General features: G+C 50.7%; 7 protein-coding genes across 7 annotated transcripts; 2 read left to right on the top strand and 5 right to left on the bottom strand.

The window, feature by feature from the left end:
• Positions 1-841: 841 nt before the first annotated feature.
• Positions 842-1,501, bottom strand: POJ06DRAFT_283580 (uncharacterized protein; the record flags this gene model as incomplete). The annotated part of the gene is made up of 1 exon (XM_056190113.1): positions 842-1,501. One exon carries the CDS (start codon positions 1,499-1,501, stop codon positions 842-844), a length of 660 nt encoding a protein of 219 aa, XP_056041074.1.
• A 1,501-nt stretch (positions 1,502-3,002) lies between these two features.
• POJ06DRAFT_35920 (uncharacterized protein) lies at positions 3,003-5,248 on the top strand. The gene is made up of 2 exons (XM_056190927.1): positions 3,003-3,487; positions 3,539-5,248. Exons 1-2 carry the CDS (start codon positions 3,463-3,465, stop codon positions 5,041-5,043), a joined length of 1,530 nt encoding a protein of 509 aa, XP_056041075.1. The 5' UTR covers positions 3,003-3,462; the 3' UTR covers positions 5,044-5,248.
• On the bottom strand, positions 5,019-5,548 carry POJ06DRAFT_261932 (Glyoxalase/Bleomycin resistance protein/Dihydroxybiphenyl dioxygenase). Its single transcript, XM_056188680.1, has 2 exons — positions 5,418-5,548; positions 5,019-5,368 (listed from the first exon to the last, which is right to left on the bottom strand). The coding sequence occupies exons 1-2, from the start codon at positions 5,518-5,520 to the stop codon at positions 5,055-5,057; spliced, it is 417 nt and encodes a 138-aa protein (XP_056041076.1). The 5' UTR covers positions 5,521-5,548; the 3' UTR covers positions 5,019-5,054.
• An 8,999-nt stretch (positions 5,549-14,547) lies between these two features.
• Positions 14,548-15,071, top strand: POJ06DRAFT_36002 (uncharacterized protein). The gene is made up of 2 exons (XM_056190930.1): positions 14,548-14,732; positions 14,796-15,071. The coding sequence occupies exons 1-2, from the start codon at positions 14,640-14,642 to the stop codon at positions 15,003-15,005; spliced, it is 303 nt and encodes a 100-aa protein (XP_056041077.1). The 5' UTR covers positions 14,548-14,639; the 3' UTR covers positions 15,006-15,071.
• A 472-nt stretch (positions 15,072-15,543) lies between these two features.
• On the bottom strand, positions 15,544-16,136 carry POJ06DRAFT_35989 (uncharacterized protein). The gene has a single exon (XM_056190929.1). The coding sequence runs from the start codon at positions 15,994-15,996 to the stop codon at positions 15,727-15,729; it is 270 nt and encodes an 89-aa protein (XP_056041078.1). The 5' UTR covers positions 15,997-16,136; the 3' UTR covers positions 15,544-15,726.
• Positions 16,137-16,272: 136 nt separating this feature from the next.
• Positions 16,273-18,276, bottom strand: POJ06DRAFT_261939 (uncharacterized protein). The gene is made up of 2 exons (XM_056188681.1): positions 17,302-18,276; positions 16,273-17,245 (listed from the first exon to the last, which is right to left on the bottom strand). Exons 1-2 carry the CDS (start codon positions 17,791-17,793, stop codon positions 16,565-16,567), a joined length of 1,173 nt encoding a protein of 390 aa, XP_056041079.1. The 5' UTR covers positions 17,794-18,276; the 3' UTR covers positions 16,273-16,564.
• A 246-nt stretch (positions 18,277-18,522) lies between these two features.
• On the bottom strand, positions 18,523-20,450 carry POJ06DRAFT_261944 (Aldehyde/histidinol dehydrogenase). Its single transcript, XM_056188682.1, has 3 exons — positions 20,301-20,450; positions 18,823-20,244; positions 18,523-18,773 (listed from the first exon to the last, which is right to left on the bottom strand). The coding sequence occupies exons 1-3, from the start codon at positions 20,349-20,351 to the stop codon at positions 18,612-18,614; spliced, it is 1,635 nt and encodes a 544-aa protein (XP_056041080.1). The 5' UTR covers positions 20,352-20,450; the 3' UTR covers positions 18,523-18,611.
• Between the last annotated feature and the right edge of the window lie 100 nt (positions 20,451-20,550).

The following is a 20,550-nucleotide window of genomic DNA, read 5'->3' on the forward strand; positions in this document are numbered from 1 at the left end:
ATCGGCACGGAAGCTTTCTCGATTGTAGCCGACAGCTCGCGCTGCAGGTTCATACCAATTTTGTAGAGTAGGATTAAAATTTGAAACAACGGCAGATTAACGACACTCTGCTCGGTGGCATATGCACACGAACGTTGCAGCTGACGGGGACTCATCGCTCACTATTCTACTAGCGCGTCGCGAGGGTAGAAGAAGCCTAATTCGATCGAAAGGCGCAGCTGTTTTAAGAGTATTCGGACAAGAGACAGCAACCGTTATTCAAAGTATAAGATCATTAGTTTCTAGTTTCTAGTTTCAGCAGTCAGGAACACCTAAGTGGGATACCCCATCGTTCATTTTAAAGCGCCGACATTTCACATGTCTCGGGTAGAGCTCATCAGAGTGTAAAACTAGCTATGCTCCTCCCTAAATAGTCACACTGCCTTGACAACTGTATTTTCTTCGAAGCATTTTGTTATTGTCAACTATATGTGGGGCCTAGCGATTCAGACTGGTAGTAGAAACTACCATAATGCTAGCCTGCACTTGGCTTGCTTTATTGCCTAAATCTTACACGTGAACATAGGATCCGAAATCGGAATGGTATTACAGTGGATAAAATTGTCGTATTACATATAGCGAGGCAGTGACGACAAGGTAGATTTGTTTTGCTTTATTTCACCAAACCATGCCTGACATTCACAATTATCAGTAGGGGCGGCTAGGAATTGAGGGTCAAGAAATGCCCTCGGCCGACGTGGAATTTATTCAGCGTCGGGTGTGCGAGTAGTTGCCAAACTGCAAAGGATATCACGTCAGAAAATCCAGGCTAATTGACCCATGATCTTGTCTTAAAAAGTCATCATCCAAGATTCCAGTTCAACTCCAACCTCCCCTCAGCAACACTGTAATTCCTCAACGCCACCAGGACATCCCCGACGTTGTCGCACGACACCAAAATCTTGTCGTTGTCGCCGTTGATGAAAGCCTCCTGCACAGCATGCTTGATCCACTGCAATAACGCATCCCAATAGCCCTCGACATTCAACAGCACGATCCCTCTGTCGTGTATTCCCAACTGGTTCCATGTAGTGATCTCCATAACCTCCTCAAGCGTGCCGAACCCACCGGGCAACGCGACGAACCCGCTCCCCGGGCCGCCGTTGAGAACCTCTGTAGCCATCAACTTTTTCCGAGTATGCATGTCCGGTACGACTGTCGTGACACCGTATTTGGTCTGCTTTTGTAGGGTTGTCGTAGCCTGTCTGTCCAGACCTTCGAGTTCCGCTGCCGAGATTGACGCCTCGAGGGCTTTGCCGCCGCCCGGCGCATCATGGTCGTGCTCGGCACTGTTGATGGGCCTCACAAGGGCCCAGGGGACGATGCCGTGGACGGCTGTGGGGCCAGAGAGGGAGACGAGGGTCTTGGCCAGCTCTCCCATGACGCCCTCCGTGCCGCCGCCGTACACGAGAGTGACGTTCGCCTCATGGAATGCGCGGGCTAGTGCTCTGGCGGCGACCATGTATGATGGAGAGAAGCCTGGATTTGAACCGCAACTGGATCGAGTGGCGGTTAGCTGAATGGAACATAGGGAAAGATCGGGGCGAAACCATACAAAACGCAAACGACTGTTCGCTTGGTAACAGGATCTCTGGAACCCATCGTGAATCGTATCTTCTCTGCGCGCCAGGGGAAAACTGGGGGAAGGACGCAAATCAAGGGAAGGGTAGTTAGGTGGAGGTATTTTTAACGTTTATGTCATGGAGAGGTCGAAAGGTTTGTTTGCGGACACCGAGCCGCATTGCAGATGAACAATATCTTACAACGGATCACCACAACACCCTTATTGTTGTTCACTTCCACTTGCTCATATAAAATCTATCACATCGCAAAACAAATGCAGTGTAATATGTGTCGCAGTCGTCCATTATGGAATAGTACTTTTCGTACTTCTTCATGCCCTTCTTTACGGCGGTTGCAATGTCTTGATCCAGTCCTGTGAAGTCACCATTGCGTTCACTCGCGTCATCGAGTAATTCGTGTAGTTCATAGTAAAAATGGGGACGGCAAGACTGATTTGTGGATTCCGTTTCGAAACGAAGGACGTAAACTCATTAAACTTGTTGAATACTAGGTGGATCTGCTCGAGACGCGACCAGTCTTCAACAGTAAAAGGTGGAAGTTCCTTCTGAAGATCTACGAACTTATTTATTTGTTGTTTCGATTTCAAGCCATCATCGATCATTCGGAATGTTGAATTCCATCTAAACGACGGCTTACTGCTTACACGCTCTGTTGATCCGTGTCACACGTTTCTGGATGATGACGAATAAATGAATCTGGATGAGTTAATGATGCCAACGGCACAAGACTTTTCCGTTTTGGTAGGTGAGCCCGAGCCCAATTTGTACGGGCCACTTCCAATTATCGGTGACGATATCGTATCGGCAGACTTCCAGTTAGACGATGCCGATTGACGATATGGAAAAATAGTGTCGATATCGTATCGTCAACAGCCCAGCAGATCCCTTCCGCTATTGAACAGCCTCCCAACTGCAACTTCTGCAACCTCGGAAGCTGGGAAGTAATCCCTAGCCGCCGCGGCCATCTACGGGTACTCATGTTGATGAGTAAGCCAGTTTGGATCTTTTGTGTCATTAACACTGACCACCGGACTATCAAAGTACATGTCAATATCGGAGATAGGGCTACTAGTTCGATTCTGCTTCGTCATCACTGCCATCGTTGAGGCTTCTGTAGTCGAGGCGCTTACAGCGAGTTGTCATCCTCTCCAAGGGAGGCATTGTGGCAAGATGACAATGTGATTGTTTTGAGTTAGCATTTGGGATCGTAGTACTACAGATGTCGTGTTCAGGGTATCAAAGCTATTAGGCACTTAAATATTGACGATATCGTATCGCCAACAGCCTAAATTTATAAAATTGGCGAAATTATTCGCACTGTTTGTGAATAACGAATATTGGTGAATATCTGCGCATATTCGGTATTCGCAACAGCCAATAATTAAAGTAGATCAAGCAACGGTGCACAGCGTCGCGACCGAGCGATGCCACGCGACCTCACGGCTTCTGCAGGGGACATTTTGCGCGGCGGCTCGACCTGGGAGCCTGTCAAGAACGCGCTCCATGATGAGCAGGGTAATGGGTGTTGGATCGGCCCATCGATGCGCAGTGCATCGCCGGTGATTGTCTAGTTGGAGCGCGACCGGGCACACACGCGAGCGGGTTAGGGGACGGGCGGGAGGTCGAGATGACAAGGAAGATGCACAGGACTTGTCGGACAAGAGCTAGCTATGATATATCCATGAATCGCGCTTGTTGGCCACACTCTGCAACGATTACTGTGACGGCTGTCAATAGTGTTACGTCACCCGCGGCGACAGTGAACTCTAAACGACGGGGGGTCCAGGCAATCCGATCCCGAGACGTCCCGGATGGTCAGTAGCAACCATAGCAAAGATTGATGGACAGCCGGCGAAGTAGTACAGGTGAGCTTGTGTTGGATGTGGTCGTCGGTTGCCGGGCGCTGACGGTTATAGACCCGCTGACGGTGGTGCCGGGCGAAATCGTCCACATGATATTGTCGTACCTGACCGTGTCGGAGCTGTGGGATTTGCAGCTCGTGTGTCGCGGCTGGGACGAGTGTCTGTTCGAGTTTTTCGTGGATACGCAGGTTCGGCACGGCGTGCTTGACCTGCGAAAGATGCCGATGAGCGGTTGGCGGCTGGCGCGGACGGTCAAGGCGGCCCGGGTTGTGGGCGTGACGATGGCGGCCACGGCGGTCGACGCGTACATGGTTGTGCTGGGCCAGGGTCAGGCAGTGACGCCCAAGTTGAGCGGGCTCGACAGTTTGCGCCGGTTGACGGTCGACAACAGGTTTGGCCTCGTCCTGGACGACTGGAAGCAGTCTGGGCCGACCAGCACGATCGTGCCGAACCAGCTGACGACGCTGGAATTGCCCCTCGTGCTCGTCCAACAGTTCTACGAGTTTGTTGGCGGCGCGACGAGCCCAAGCCGGGTCGTGTTCGCGAACCTGGACCGGCTGTCGTTCACGTCGGACACGACAGCGACAAGCGCGCAAGACGACAAGCGGTGGGCCGACTTTTCGCCAGACTGCTTCAAACGCAACTTCGTTGTCCTGCCCGCCGTCAGACACCTGGCGATTGTCAACACCAACAACACCCGCGCGGCCGTCAACCACCGAGCACTGGACTTTGTGCCGATGTGGATGCCGCGGGCAGAAACCGTGACGTGCGTTGGCCTGGAGCTGTACTGTCGCCGGACCGACGACGTCACGCGCGATGTCGCGTACCGGGCCGATTTCAGCAGCCTTGTTCGGCTGAGCGCGGTCCGGATCGTGAACTGCCAACTGTGGCTCGCGCCGCGGCTGCCGCCGACGTGCAAGATCCTGTGTTTGGACGGCACGATGGTGCGGATCGCCGTGCGCGGCCGCCCGCGCCTGAACGAGTCCTACGACGCGTTCGAGTACAACGAGCCGCGCGCGCACTCCGTCTACGACCGCACCGAGTGGCCTGAACCAAACACGATCGACGAGTACGCGGGCCTGGCCGACGTTTCGGTGGGCAACAATCCGTGGCTGGGCCGGTTCCAGCTGTGGTTCATCACCGGCCAGTGCGGCATCTCGCTGAGCCGGCTCGATCTGTACGGCACGCCGCTCACGTTCTTGGGTCCGCCCCAGGCCCAGGACGGCCCCGAGTACGACATGCTCAGGAACCTGATTGTGCGGTGTCCGAATCTCGAGTATCTCGGCCTGGGCCGCCAGCCCACAGTCAAGGACCGGCATGCCTTCGATCTTGTCCGGCTCGAGCTCCTCAAACAGCTGTGTCTGGTCGGCACGGCCGTCGCATACGACGCCATGGTGGCCGTGTTGCACGAGTTCGCCGCCGCCGGACGCGAGTTGCGGGTCTTGTACTACGACGGCATGACGGCGGACGAGCACGCGGACATGCGGGCCCAGTTCGCCGCAATCGACATCAGGCAGGAGTTTCATGTGGGATTATATTATTCATCAGTTGATCATTAATATACCAAACACTAAGCGCTCTCGCCAGACTGCTCACACTGCACCGGAACACTGAGGTCGATATACACAAACTCGATATTGTGGCCGTCCTTGTCGTGCACGTACGCGGCGTAGAATCCGGGATGGTACTCGGCCCTGATGCCGGGCGGGCCGTTGCACGTGCCGCCCGCGTTGATGGCGACCTTGTACCACGAGTCGACTTCGGCGTTGGACTTGGCGCCGAACGCGACGTGGGTCGACCCGATCGGCTTGGCCGGGTCGTTCAGGTTCAGGCCGAACTCGACTGCGTGCGGGTTGCTTGCCGGCGCGTAGTACACGTATTTGTCTTTGTTTGTTAGCCCCCGGTGCAGCGACACTAGTCCCTTACAACCTACCGTACGCAAATCCAACAACATAGCCGCAGGCCGCAAGCACGGGGTCGTAGAACTCGCGCGCCTTGCTGATGTCGGCAACGTTAATCGCGATGTGGTGCAGCATTGTTGTGTTTAGAATGGTCGATGCGGGCCAGACGCGGACGCGACGACGAACGATCGGCCGGGTTTTTATGTTCGCGCCCGCCCGCACCGGCCAGCGGCTTGGCGACGCGTCATGCGACGCGTCGAAATCGCGCTGTCACATGTCCACGACATCGGATTGGTGGACCTCGCTTAGCGCGCCGGCCGTCAGCGTCAGCCGGCGACCGACCAGTTTATTTACGCAGACGCTAACCTTGTTTGATCCGCTGCATGTTGAATCCATTACGAGCTTCATAGATCTTAATTTAGCCGAGTCAAAGAGCCGATTAGTTGTACTGTCGGCGGGTCATACGCTGCTGACGCGTGCCGGTCGGCGTCGAACCCGACCATCAGGGGTGTTAACGAATAACGAATATATTCGAATTATTCGAATTATTCGTAATTCGAATACGAATAATTCAATTATTCTTGCTTACTAATGCGAATACGAATAAAATGTGTTTATTCGCAAATTATTCGTAATATTCGTAAATGTTTCGCTCGTTTGAGGTAACAGCAATTTTACACGACATATACTTCATAAAATCACGGCTTCCCTGCCCGGTCCCTCTTGTACACTGCTCGCAACAACATCAATCTTCTCATTGTCTCAGCACTCAATGAATGCCTCCGTAGACCTAGAAGATCTCTTCCCGTATTAAAGAGTCTTTCGACAGCCACCTCAGAGGCAGGAATTGCCAAATAATCCCTTGCTGCGGCTGCCATTCTAGGGAATTCATCCTGATTCATTCGCCACCATTCAAAAAGCCAACCTCTTTCCATGGTCACTCCGTCGTTGACCACAACTACCTCATTGTCGAAATACCGGTCAATATCAGATACACGGCGTTGTCGCGGTTGCAATTTCTGCAGAACTCGCGCTTCAATACTGTACCCTGTGACTATTTTTTCGTCTGCAGAAACCGACACAGGGTCTGTTGTTAGCGGGTACTGTCGATGTAGAACCTCCTTCAGATGAGTAATGACTTTCGCGGCAGTTGATTTTCCAAGTTCTTTCTCCAAAAGTAGAGCTTTGAAGCGTGGATCAAGGACGAGAGCTATATAATATGCGTCTACCCCATCCATACAGTTATAGTACTTTTGGTACTTTTTTAAGCCTGCCTTGACAGCATGGGCAATATCAACATCAAGTTCAGAAAATTCTCCCTCCATGGAAGCAGCATCATTGAGCATATCGTGCAATTCATAGTAGATTGGGATCGCGAGGCTGATCTGAGGTTCTCTCTTGGATACGGTCAAAGTAAATTCTTCGAATTTTTGCAGAATAGTCTCGACTTGTTGCAAACGATGCCAATCTTGGGCACTAAAAGGAGGAAGATATTGCTGCTGTGCAACCCACCTTCTTATTTGTTGCTTTGCTTCGATGGCGTCCCGGAGCATTCTATGGGTGGAATTCCATCTGGTATCCACGTCATATTCGATGAATTTAGATTTCAATCCGTTTGCTTTGCACATAACCTTCCACTGTTCCTTTCGTTGTGGCGTGCGGGCTATCCAAAGAGCCATGATCCGAAGTCTAGACAATGCCGAATGCGAGTCAATATCCAGGTGTCAGGAACCGCTCCTGAGGTTTCGTACCTTCGTTCCTGTCTCGGCGCTTGGCGCCCCACCGAGGCCCCACCGAGGCCCCACCTAGGCTCCACCGACTCGAGGCCGACACGTCGTCCGCGGATACGAAAAGTTTTGCTTATTTGTTTTGTAATTATTTAGTGCTTATTGGTTGTAGAGGCTCGGACCGGGCCGAGGGAGGAGTAATAAGAAACGCTCGTTCCCCGTCCGAGTCCTCATTGATAATATTCTAAAATATATCGTTACAAGCCATCCAGCTCCACGTAACATATAGTGCAATTCCCGTCAACCCTTACATTATATTATCAATCCGTGGCCGTGATAAACACAACACGTTAACCGACCGACGAAATGGACCCTACCGACATGACTAGTTACCTCCAGCTCCTCCAGCAGACGATCGAGCAACAGAAGGAGATGATCGCGCAACAGAATGTAGCTCTGGTTCGACAGCAGGAGCAGACAGAAAAATTGCAGGCAATGTTTACGGAAAACATGCTGCAGCCGATGACGCAACAGGCTGGGGAGGGAAACCCGGAGCCTAAGGCGACAGAGAAAGAGACACCCACGACCCAAGGCCGGAAGGCCAAAGAACCGGACACCTTCAGCTCGGGGCCCGAGAAAGTCGATCGCTTCCTCTCCGAATTCTCCACTTACATGGAACTTACGGGGTTCGACAAGGAGTCCCAGCGCCGCAAGCTGCTTCGCTTTAAGAGCTACCTTCGTGGACCAGCTCACGACTGGGTTAAGCCGTTTGTCGACCAGACGAATGAGGACTTTAATGAGTTCGAAGGTTTAGTCGCGGAGTTCGCGAAAACCTTCGGCGACCCTGACAAACCGGGAACGTCCTTGCGCAAGATCCGACGGCTGAAGCAGAAGACCTCGGTGTCTGTGTACGTAGCGCAATTTGGAGCGCTGATGGTGCATTTGGGTTGGAACGACAAGGCCCTTTGCGACCAATTTTATGACGGACTGAAGGACCACATTAAGGACGAGTTATCCAGAATTGGCAAACCGACAACTTTACCTGAGATGCGCGCGTTAGCACTTAGGGTCGACTCGCGACACATGGAACGACAAATGGAAAAGGGGCGGCCCAATTCGTTTATATCACAGACATACCATCCGACAGCGGACCCTGCTGAACCCGAACCTATGCAGCTTGACTTAGCCAAGCTCGGAAATCAGGACCGAATCGACAAACAGGAGCGAGATCGCCGTTTACGACTTGGACTCTGCTTTATCTGCGCAGAGAGGGGACACCTGAGTGCTGCATGCCCGAAGAAGCCAAAAAACGACTACGCTCAGTAGCTCTGGACGCGTTACTGAGCAGCGATAAGGCGTCCAATCTCCTCAACGTTCATGTCAAGGTGTTGAACAGGGGCGAGCCGATTCTGCTTTCGGCACAGATTGACTCGGGGGCGTCTCACAGCTTTGTCGATAAGGGGTTCGTGGAAGGGAGGAATTGGCAGACGAAAACAAGAGGAAATATTAGGGTCGAACTGGCGGACGGTACAACGATAAGAACAACACAGGTTGTCGAAGTAGTGGTTGACGTTAATCGAACCGGTATGACATTAGAACTAATTGTCATCCCACTACAACATGCGGACATTATCCTGGGATTCGATTGGTTGGAACGATACAACCCTGACATCGATTGGCGAAACAAGACGGTAGATCTCACGCGGACAGTGTTGGGAAACATCGTAACTGATAGGAAGAGTGAATTGGAAAACGTACCGGCGGAGTACCACGATCTGGAAGCAGCCTTCCTGAAACAAAATGCCGACAAGTTACCGCCGACGAAACCTTACGATCACAAGATAGAACTCGAACCCGGAGCAACAGTGCCGAAGGCGCGAATCTACGCTCTGTCCGACCCCGAACTCGCAACGTTGAAAGAATACTTGGAAGAGAACTTAGCGAAGGGATTCATCAGGAAGTCATCGTCACCAATGAGCGCACCGCTGTTCTTCGTCGCGAAAAAGGATCTGACTTTGAGACCGGTAATCGACTATCGAGCGTTAAATAAAGTGACGGTTAAGAACGGATACCCACTGCCGCTGATAGGGGATCTGTTAGATCGGGTACGAGGAGCAATAATATTCACAAGGTTGGACCTTCGTGGAGCGTATAATCTGGTGAGGATCGCGGTGGGCCATGAGTGGAAAACAGCCTTCAAGACTCGGTTCGGTCAATACGAATATTTGGTGATGCCGTTTGGATTAACCAATGCCCCTGCCACATTCCAAAGCCTCATGAATGACGTCCTCCATGAGTTCCTGGATGTGTGCGCAATCGTGTACCTCGACGATATTTTGATATTCTCCCCCGACCTAGAGACGCATAAACAACAAGTTCGACAGATTCTTCAGACACTAATTGCCAATCATCTGTACGTCAAGGGCGAGAAGAGCGAGTTTCATGTGAAAAAGACCGATTTCCTAGGCTACACAGTGTCGACCGAAGGCGTGGAAATGAATGACGACAAGGTTAGTGCTATCAAAGACTGGCCCGCTCCGAAGAACTTGAGGGCGTTGCAACGCTTTCTGGGATTTGCAAACTTCTACCGGCAATTCATCAGTGATTATTCGACAAAGCATCAAAAGTTTGCACCGCTGCTAAAGAAGGGCGCACCATTCGTATGGACAGACGCGATCGAAGAGGCTTTCCAAAATTTCAAGAACGCGTTTACATCTGCACCGCTGTTGCGGCACTTCGACCCCGCGCGAGAGACCATCATCGAAACTGACGCATCAGGGACAACCATTGCAGCAATATTGAGTCAGCGAGACCACGAACAGGACAGATTTCGACCGGTAGCCTACTTTAGCCGCTCACTTAAAACTGCGGAACGAAACTACCACGTACACGACCAAGAGTTGTTGGCTATCATTGAAGCCATGAAGACCTGGCGGCACTATATCCTTAGCCTCACGACGAAATGCAAGGTGTATACCGACCATAAGAATCTAGAATACTTCACGACGCGCCACGACATTTCCAAACGACAATTGCGATGGTCCGAGCTATTGGGCAACTTCAGCATTATTGTGGTTTTCCGCAAGGGACAAGAGAATAGTCGCGCTGATGCATTATCTAGGATGATTGAGACGAATGAGGAGAAGGTGGAGGGTGTGTTGATGGCGCAGGATATTGAAATTGAGACGGCGACGCAGTTAAGTATTGTACAATTGATGATGGAAACAGAAGGCGATCTAGAGACAAGAATCAGAGAGAACATGTACAATGACGAATGGTTGAGTGGATTGGTTAAGAGGTTGGATGAACGGAAGGACGACGGGTCGACTGAGAAGAGGGACGAGCAGGGGTACTCTCTGGTGGAAGGGTTGGTGTATCACAATAGCCGACTGTGTGTACCAAACGACGAGGCTCTACGCACGGATATTCTTTCCTCTTACCACGACAGCATAACGGCGGGGCACCCGGGACGAGCGCGGACTTATGACCTGGTTGGTCGCGACTTCTTCTGGCCAGGAATGCGGCGATTCATCAACAAATTCGTGGACTCCTGTGAACGATGTCAACGCACGAAGATTTCTCGCCGACTGCCATTCGGAACCTTGCAGTCTCTACCTGTGCCGGAGCGACCGTGGACGTCATTATCCATGGACTTCATAGTGGGCCTACCGGTATCTGATGGCTATGACTCCATTCTCGTCGTGGTAGATCGCCTCACGAAAATGGCACACTTCATTGCAGTAACCAAGACAATCACAGCTATCGATTTGGCGGATCTCTTTATCATGCACATCTTCGCGAATCACGGTGTCCCAACGGATATCGTCTCGGACCGAGGCTCGGTCTTCCTGTCCAGGTTCTGGACAACATTCCTAGAGACGACTCAAACCAATGGGAAATATTCAACAGCGTTTCACCCTCAAACCGACGGACAGACTGAGCGAGTCAACCAATCGTTAGAACAATACTTGCGACTGTATACGACGCGGCGACAGGACAATTGGGTTGAACTGTTGCCGTTCGCCCAGTTCACCTATAATAACACGGTCAATGCTTCCATTCAGACGACACCATTTTTCGCGAACTATGGCTACCATCCCACATACCACTTTGATGTTCCCGCGGGGGCAGCCATGACGACGGAAGGTCATGAACGTCTCGAAAGATTGGAGGAGCTACATACCGAAGTTCGAAGTTGTATGCTGGCAGCACAGCAGGAACATGCACGCTATTTCGATAAACACCATCGGGATCACTCTTTCAAAATCGGTACTAGAGTCTTGTTGTCACGACGAAATTTGAAAACCAAGAGTCCGTCCGCAAAGCTCGACGAGAGATACCTGGGACCATTCACCGTGACGGAGCGTATCGGTAGGACCGCTTATCGATTAGATCTACCAACCAATATGCGGATCCATAACGTCTTTCATGTCTCGTTACTGAAAGAGTTTGTGGAGTCCGATCTCCCGCGTCGCCCGGTGCCACCACCGCCTCCAATCGAAATCGACTCCGAGTTCGAGTACGAGGTCGATGAGATTATCAACAGCCGCCGGACAAAGAAGGGTGTGGAATACCGCGTTACGTGGCTAGGGTATGATGAACAGACCTGGGAACCACTCTCGCACTTGACACGTTGTGTTAACTTGGTTCGTGAATTTCACCGTCGTTATCCCCGGAAGCCGCGACCGGCTGATCTGGACTCTTACTTGCAGCCGAGCCCTTGACGAGGGGAGAATGTCAGGAACCGCTCCTGAGGTTTCGTACCTTCGTTCCTGTCTCGGCGCTTGGCGCCCCACCGAGGCCCCACCGAGGCCCCACCTAGGCTCCACCGACTCGAGGCCGACACGTCGTCCGCGGATACGAAAAGTTTTGCTTATTTGTTTTGTAATTATTTAGTGCTTATTGGTTGTAGAGGCTCGGACCGGGCCGAGGGAGGAGTAATAAGAAACGCTCGTTCCCCGTCCGAGTCCTCATTGATAATATTCTAAAATATATCGTTACAAGCCATCCAGCTCCACGTAACATATAGTGCAATTCCCGTCAACCCTTACACCAGGTTTTGATTTGTTTGCAGGAGATCGCAAGCATCGACTGCCGATTTGCGATCTCCTGATCTCAAGGCAGATAGAATATCGCTGACGATGAGATTCAGCACATGTGCCAGACACCTGACATAGCTATCAGTCCCTTGAAAGCGAAATTCCTCAGGACGCCCAGTTGTATCATCTGTTAAGAGCTGTTCCTGTAACAAGTATAGGTCAGACACCAGTGTTTGGTTATTTGATGCGTTATCCGCCGTAATAGTGAGAAGCTTGCGCTCAATTCCGAGCTCGACCAAGGTCTTATGCAACATATCGGCCATGTTTTCCCCGGTGTGTGCTCCAGATATTTCTGCAAACTCAAGAACTTGTTCCCGATATTGAAAATCAGCCGTCATCCAATGTCCGATCACACCTAACATAGCCTTCGAGTTTTTGCTGGTCCAAACATCCAGCGACAATGCAATACTCTGACACGTTAGCGCCAAGTCATCAACCAATTGAGCCCGACATAAATTGAATTCCGCATCAATTCGACTAGCTGCAGTCTGCCGGCAACGGAATGGAAGTGAAACACCTATATCGTTGAATATTTGTTGGAATGACGATGATTCAATTGCCAGGAACGCCATATCATCCGTGACCATCCAACGTACCAAATTCTGCTCTAATCTTTTCGCTACATCATCCTTAAAACTCTTCTTGAACATCGTAGTAAGCGATTGCTGCTTCGGTTCCCCTTCATCCCGTCCATGGCCATCACCGCCATTCAATGGGATGCCATGCTTGCCAAGGTGAAGTTTCATGTTGCTGGTGGAAGTTGCTCGGGCGGAATCCGTCGTCTTCCAAGCACACATTTTGCATCGAATCTCACGATCCACGATTGGTCCCTTCTTGCCTCGCTTCGGATACCATAACTTTCCGGGAAGCTCAGAGACGCTGAAGTTTGACCACAGTGAGAGATTCTGGTTCTTGTCGAGATGTGCTGACGACTCACCCGAGACACCAGAAGATTCTGGCAGTTCTTCTACCGACGAAGTCTCTTCGTGACAGGTGTCAGACGTCTGAGAGTCGGTTGGAGCAGGGGAAATTGATATCCACTGACTAGCCGAATTATTAGCTGTAAGTGGCTCAACGCCTTCAGTTGATAAATTCAATCGCAACTTCTTAACGATCCGGTCTTCAGGACCTGCCTCTTCGTCACTGCCGTCATTAAGGAGGTGATAGTCAATTCTCTCGGACTGACGAAAACGGCTAGACATGATAAGGGACAACTCGTCCTCGTCCATTCCGCTTATGGTGGAGATCTCACGACCGCTGTCAGACATTTTGCTGTAGATACGTATAGATTAGTTACAAAGGAATTGAAGAATATTGGTAGAATAGAACGCGCCGTTGTGTAAGAGACGCGTTTAGTTACTACGCGTCGTGTTCAACTAAAATAAAGTTTACACATAGGGTTAGGGTCATTTCATTACGAATAAACTGCGGATAATATTCGCTATTCGTATTCGACGGTTCAAGCCTTATTCGTTACGAATAAAAGAAATTTTACGAATACGAATATCGAATACGAATAACGAAATATTTTATTCGTTAACACCCCTAGGTCACCATCTCCACAACCAGTTATGTCCCGTCATAGCACATCGACAGATCCAGCGCGCAAGGGTCTTGTCCTCGGCGATTGTGAGACCAATCTGCATCTGCTCTTCACGATCCATGGCTGCTTTGCTTGTTCGATATCCCATTGCTGGAAACAAGCCGTGTTGAATTCGCAAGAGCGGATCAGCGTATTACCAACACCAGCGAAAATCATGGATATCATCAACCACTTAAAATATACAAAACGAATTCTATGATAGTCCCTTAATTCTTTAGGTGTCTGACGTGCCGCTGAGACCAGACTATTCTGCGTGATCTCGCACGCAAAAAGATTCGCGGAGTTCTGCGCCGATTCACTAACAATTCAACATTGTGCACATGAACGAGCCGGCATGGGTTAGGGTATGTCGTCCGTTAGTGACGCACATGGGCCACATTTTGCCAGCCACCCTCCAGGGCAACACTGACTCAATCTTTCGTGGTCTAAACTGTGGCGGAGTTCCCCACACGTACATCTTCTCACAACGGGTTGGCGTTTTCTCATGGCATTCCATGGTTGTATTTCGGTTGCCACACTTGATGAGATGTTGCTGGCCGTACTTCACGAGCTGGGGAGGCAACAACGTCTCCGGCGTCGTTTTCTTCTGCTTGTGGCGATCGAAGTCGGATTTAGTGACGACGCCCTGGCCTTCGTCGTGACAAGGATATGTGGATCAAAGGTCACAATGCGACAGCTGTAATATTGGTGTGCCGTAGGGAATCGCCTCGGCATAAAAATCCTGAGATTGCGTATGAGGATATCGACGATGTCAACTTGGAGATGGCAAGAATGAGACAAATTGTGGCTAAAGCGCGCGGCGAACGAACTTGGAGCTAGGTGCGTATGGTCCAATGGAATACGCAATCACAGGTGGTTAAGTTGGAGGAGGCATTCATTGAAATCTGGCGAGCCGACAGGAGGCGCCCTTTCAGAACGGTTGAGTAACGTCTTCTTGGTGACTTTATTTATCCTGTCCTGCTCACATCCATGCGAATGTAGGTGCTGATTGAAAATCGGCGCCGCAAGGTCCATCTCCCTACAACAATTGGACCTAAAGTACGCGACTTTTTTTCGGAACCTGCATGGGTTGCTGCGGACATCCCGGATAGTGATGTTCGCTTAGACTTGGATCGCTATTCGCAGAGCCTCCTGTCTCGTGTTGAACGGACTGCAGTGGAACGGTTTGCCGACTTCATTGTTCTCAGCTAAGTTTCCATGTGCTCTGCGTTGCAATTCCCACCACAAACACTGGGAAAGGCAAAGTAGTCATATTGAAAACGATTCATCTCTATTATTAGCTGAACGACAAGCAGGAACCTGTCAAGCGCACGCTGTCAACTTCAGGAGAACGCGCAGAGTACCTCAAGGGTTTGGCTAATCCAGACTAGGTGTAGCATAGTACAGCTAGTTCGAAATGGGGATAGCACCAGTGCCGAAAGAAGGGAAAAGGTTACCTCTGAAATTTCCATATGGCTGTATCGTCCGTCTCGGATTGCCTGCCCGTTATGCAGTATTTTAGATTTGGCGGATAGAATCCGCCATATCCGCATCCGCCGACAGCCCTACTTACGAATAAAGATTTTTAGGGGGGTCCACGAATAACGATAAAATTCGTTATTCGAATTAGAATATTCGTACTATATTCGTTTCTTCGTAATTCGAATAACGTATTTCATAAGCGAGTGTGCCAGTCTGCCTACCCACAGCTCCGAAAATCATGGATATCACCAACCACATTGATAAAGATTTATTAAAATAAGCAAAAAAAATTCTATGACAGTTTCTTAATCCATTTTACACGTTCGAGTATTATGACCAGTTTCGCCGAAATTGCCACATCGCCTTTTCGTTGCGTTCAGTGTTCAAAGCGTTCAGCAACGTCGTCCCAAGTTAAAGGTGTTCGGGAAATCTCTCAAACTGGCAACTCTACTCAACGTTCCACCAACGGGTGACAAAACTGCGAGAGCTGCGCTCTTTTGGCATCAGTGTTCGTTAAATGCGTCCAGAGATCGTTCGACATTCCGTTGGGGTCGTAGCCTTCATCGAGCAGAGCATGGGATATCCGAAGCGCGTCATGGGTGCGGTTCAAATACTCGAACATGAGAGAAAACGAACGCACACGTAGGCGCGCCAAAACCGTTATCATAGTATCGACTGTTGTCTTTTCCTCATTACCGATATCCTGGACACTGGAAGCCATAGATAACAAAAGTTAGTTCATTGCAAATGGTGAGATCGGATGATTCACCATTATCGCATGGAGTTGTGCCCTTTGGCAGTTCATACCCATAAATTACAACGAATATCATACTAAATGTGCAACCGTAGCAACAATCCAGCTTCCAAACGTCATGGAGAGTCGTATGCCAATTCTGAAAAATAGTTTTTGAAAAACAGCACACGAACTATTCGAAGATCTAGTTTTAACAATGACCAACCCCTTTGGATTAAGAAAGTTCGTCCTAATTCAATCGTCTTCAGAAATGTTTTTAGTTATTTATTGCATATATATTTCGCTACATATACTTCTCATTACAACGCACTATCTCTTTGCTGTCAATAATACTTTTGACAGCAAATCCCCGTGTACGGTCATACCAACTTTGCCGGATAAACTTCACTGGTTGGTTGGCATGATCCAAGACGGCAATTTCTTCGCACTCATGTGAAGTTCGCTTTCCTGATTGACACTCTACAACATGATTATTTCGCTTGACGTACCTGTGTATGGTTGTAGAACATTGTACTCAAAGATTCTGGATACAGTTTCATGCGCATATGATATGACGAGTAGTAACCGAAAGATCTTCTTCGGAGTCCATAATAACTTCTTGCCCATCGATAGCCAGTTCGTCAAGACCTTGCAAAGCTCTCAATTCTCTCTCAAGATACGAGGCCCCAACTCGCACCCCATAGTCACCTTCCAGGTTTCCGCAACTTAGATCCTCTTCATCTTGAAGAATCTTATCTATAGTTTCTGCTGCCCCACAGGCACGTAATACACGGCCGACAGCTAAGCGGATATTGCAAAGGAGAGCTGAAGGTAATGCAACATGTTCAGGTCCTTGGCCAAATAAGAGTTCTTCACCATCAAAGTGGCGAGAAACTTGAGGTAGCGACCACCTTGGCACTAGCATTCTGAGAAAGTATCGATCATTTTGGCATTCCAGACCAAATTTGAATGCGTCAAAAAGCTGACGAGTAGTCGGATCTAACAATAGTGCATTAGATGGATCGTTGATGCCTTGGCCAGTTAGTAAATTTTCCATATCTTGACCCGCAAATTTAGAAAGCATATGTCTTAAAGGAATACGACGACTGGCACTGAAAGGGATAATATGTGCAACATGAAGCGTTGCCATGCCATTAGCTAGCGGTTCGGTTGGCATCGGTCCTGCGTCATCCATTATCCCTCCCACAACACTAAACCAGCCATCTCTGTCTAGCAACTATATAGATGAGCATTAGCCAGTTACACTCCATTCACGTCGAACTTAGTCCATACCATCCTCTTCAAATGCTTCGGCCTGGAAGCTGTGCTTCTATTAGTTGGTGTAGGCGTTCTTCCCCTGTCCCTCATATTAAGTAACATGTCGACATAAAATGCACGCGTCCACCTCGTTAATTCGTCCAGAAAGGTGAAGTGTTCAAAGCGTTCAGCAACGTCGTCCCAAGTTAGAGGTGTTCTTGGGGTGAATCCTCTCAAACTCGTAACTCTACTAAACGTCCCACCAACGGGCGACAAAAACTTCAAGAGCTCCATTCTTTTCGCATAACTGTTCGTTAAACGCGTCCAGAGATCGTTCGACATTCCGTTGGGGTCATAACCTTCATCGAGCAGAGCATGGGCTATCGGAATCGCGTCATGGGTACTGCTCGAATACTCGAACATGAGAGTAAACGGGTCCGGACGCGCACGTAGACGCGCCAAAATCGTTATCAAGGTATCGACTGTTGTCTTTTCCTCATTATCGATGTGCTGGACACCGGAAGCCATGGATGGTTGTAGTTAACTCGTCTCAAGAGCGCGGATGGAGATCGGTCGGGCCCGTATTCCTGAAGTAAACCCAAATTTGAAGTCGGGAGCGTTTGCGGCAAAATTAAATTTTTGGGTGGTTTCGACAAATTAGAAATTTTCCGTTTAAGACTCGCCGTTAGTTAACGCCTGAATCACCGAGACCCATTTCTCGATTGCCTGGCTGAGTACGTCTTGGACGAGAACATCTCTCTGAGCTGGTTACGAGCATCGCGGTTGAGATAATCCCCATCATGAAACCGGTTCCATCATACTTGTAGATGTGCGTGTCAGTAATTCCGTACTTTGTGATTGTAATTCGTACAAGCTCAGAAACCATTGCCTAATTAATGTCTGGATCCTCGCAGAGGGCTCCGCTTGCAGTCATACTTAATACGATTAAGTCTGTTTTAAGCTCCGGGCGACGTTTAGTGAAGTTTGAAGCCCAGTTCCTGCCCGCCTTGCGCAGCAAGCAGTTGATTGGCCATATCTTCAACATTAACTAGTCGAGGCGAACGAGCATGTGCGGAACGATAAACAATTCCTCGCTAGGCGTGAGTTTTAAACTACTACTGGTTGTGGAATCGCGCCGTACGGCATACGATTACCTTGTACGTGTTTGCAGCTAATCGGTTGCTGAATTTGGCCACTATCGATAGCTTGGATGGCTATCGACATCCTGCCTTCAGAACCCGTTGATGTCAATCGGTAGACGCATTGATGATTGGAATTGTGCGGTTGTGTTTCAGGCGGTGTGGCACACTCGCTTACAAAATACGTTAAATGCTACAATACAACAGTCACTCGTTCGACGGATACGTCACTCTCGTCGTGTCATAGAACGTTTCCTTGATGTTGCGCACGCTCACGAACCGGCTCAGAATGTTGCCGCTGCCCGACTTGTCGTTCGTGCCCGACCTACGGGCGCCGCCGAACCACTGCTGGCCCACGACCGCGCCGGTCTAGGTTTGTTAGCGTTGTTCGTGGATCGACCACATTGTATGTACTCACGCTCTTGTCGTTGATGTAGAAATTGCCCGCCGTGTTGCGCAGCTTGCGACTGGCGACCTCGATCGCGTCCCGCGACTTTGCGTACACGGACCCGGTCAGCGCGTAGTCGGTCGCCAGGTCGATCGCGTCCATGATCGCCTCGTACTCGTCGTCCGCGTACACGTAGACCGACAAGACCGGGCCAAAGAACTCCTGGCAAAACACATAGTGTTCCGGGTCGGACGCGACCACGACCGTCGGCATCACGTAGTATCCGACCGCGTCGTCCGTCGTGCCGCCGACAATAATCTCGACCGTTTTGTCTGCCGCCAGCGCGGCCAGGATTGACTTGAGCTTGTTGAACGACTGTTGGTGGATTACGGGCCCGACAAACGGCGTCAGGTCGGTCGGCGGGCCGACCGTGAGCGCTTTTGTCTCTCGAACAAGCACGTCTCTAAACTCGGGCCAGATCGAGGCCGGCACGTACGCGCGCGATGTGGCCGAGCATTTCTGGCCCTGGTACTCGAACGCGCCCCGGACGGTCGACTTTGCCGCGCTGGTCACGTCGGCGGACGCGTGGATGAGGTGGAAGTTCTTGCCGCCGGATTCGCCGACAATCCGCGGGAACGACCGGTACTTTGGCAGGTTCGTGGCGATGGTCTTGTACAGGTGCTCGAAGACGGCCGTGCTGCCGGTGTAGTGCAGGGCCCCAAACGACCGGGCAGACAGGACCTCGGCCGTGACGGCTTCGGCGTCGCCCGGCACAAAGTTGATGACGCCGTCGGGCAGACCGGCCTCGACAAAAATGTTGTACAGCAGATAGTTCGACAGGACCGCGTACGGCGACGGCTTCCACAACACGGTATTGCCCATCAGGGCCGGCGCGGCCACGAGATTGCCGGCAATGGCCGTGAAGTTGAACGGCGTGATCGCGTATACAAACCCCTCGAGCGCGCGATACTCGGCCCGGTTCCACACTCCGGGCGCAGACTTGATCGGCTGCTGGCCATACAGCTCCTGGGCATACTGACAGTTGAACCGCAGGAAATCGATCAGCTCCGCGGCAGCATCAATCTCGGCCTGGTATATGTTCTTGCCCTGGCCGATCATCGTCGCCGCCAGCAACTCGTACCGGTACTTTGTCGCGATGAGCTCGGCCGCTTTCAAAAACACTGCCGACCGCACGCTGAGCGGCGCCGACTCCCACTTGCGTTTGGCGACCTGGGACGCCACGATCGCCTGCGCGACGTGCTCTTTTGTCGCCTGCGACGTCTGACCGACAACTTGGCCGTGCTTTGCCGGGTTCACGTTCGGCACTGTCGATTCAGTGAATACCCGCGAGCCGCCAATAACAAGCGGGATCCGGATCGGCAGCTGCGACTCGAGCGACGTCAATGCCGCCGCCAGCGCCGTCCTATCGCCAGAGTTGGGGGCGAATGATTTCTATGACAAAACAATTTAGCTTTTTGATTTGATCCCGGCTGATATCAAACACCTACAACTTCCTCGTTCTCGATCGGAGGAACCTGGAATGCGCCGTAGGATGCCATTTTTATTATATTTTCCCCCTTCTTCTTCGGTGGCTAGGAGTGGTGGAAAAAGAATTTGGTCAAAGAAAATTCGTGCCAGCGTGAGTTTTTCGGGCACCCAGAATCGCCCGCCCCGCTGGTCGGCACGTGGTTTCAATTACAGCGACTAATTACATAATGATGCCAGCTGATCGAAATAATATAATCAAAACTATTTCGT

The sequence above is a fragment of the Lipomyces tetrasporus genome, assembly GCF_029532465.1.
Source record: "Lipomyces tetrasporus strain NRRL Y-64009 chromosome Unknown POJ06scaffold_11, whole genome shotgun sequence".
Taxonomy (NCBI): domain Eukaryota; kingdom Fungi; phylum Ascomycota; class Lipomycetes; order Lipomycetales; family Lipomycetaceae; genus Lipomyces; species Lipomyces tetrasporus.

Bases quoted from the DNA above. Each gene is read 5' to 3' on its own strand.
- POJ06DRAFT_35989 (XM_056190929.1), bottom strand. From the start codon at position 15,996: ATGGCTTCCAGTGTCCAGGATATCGGTAATGAGGAAAAGACAACAGTC.
- POJ06DRAFT_261932 (XM_056188680.1), bottom strand. From the start codon at position 5,520: ATGCTGCACCACATCGCGATTAACGTTGCCGACATCAGCAAGGCGCGC. The intron at 5,369-5,417 runs GTAGGTTGTAAG...TAACAAACAAAG, and splicing joins TGTTGTTGGATTTGCGTACG to ACAAATACGTGTACTACGCG.
- POJ06DRAFT_35920 (XM_056190927.1), top strand. From the start codon at position 3,463: ATGGACAGCCGGCGAAGTAGTACAG. The intron at 3,488-3,538 runs GTGAGCTTGTGT...TGACGGTTATAG, and splicing joins CAGCCGGCGAAGTAGTACAG to ACCCGCTGACGGTGGTGCCG.
- POJ06DRAFT_36002 (XM_056190930.1), top strand. From the start codon at position 14,640: ATGGTCCAATGGAATACGCAATCACAGGTGGTTAAGTTGGAGGAGGCA. The intron at 14,733-14,795 runs GTTGAGTAACGT...ATGCGAATGTAG, and splicing joins GGAGGCGCCCTTTCAGAACG to GTGCTGATTGAAAATCGGCG.
- POJ06DRAFT_261944 (XM_056188682.1), bottom strand. From the start codon at position 20,351: ATGGCATCCTACGGCGCATTCCAGGTTCCTCCGATCGAGAACGAGGAA. The intron at 20,245-20,300 runs GTAGGTGTTTGA...GTTTTGTCATAG, and splicing joins CGATCGAGAACGAGGAAGTT to AAATCATTCGCCCCCAACTC. The intron at 18,774-18,822 runs GTGAGTACATAC...TAACAAACCTAG, and splicing joins TCTACATCAACGACAAGAGC to ACCGGCGCGGTCGTGGGCCA.
- POJ06DRAFT_261939 (XM_056188681.1), bottom strand. From the start codon at position 17,793: ATGGCTTCCGGTGTCCAGCACATCGATAATGAGGAAAAGACAACAGTC. The intron at 17,246-17,301 runs GTATGGACTAAG...TCATCTATATAG, and splicing joins CGAAGCATTTGAAGAGGATG to TTGCTAGACAGAGATGGCTG.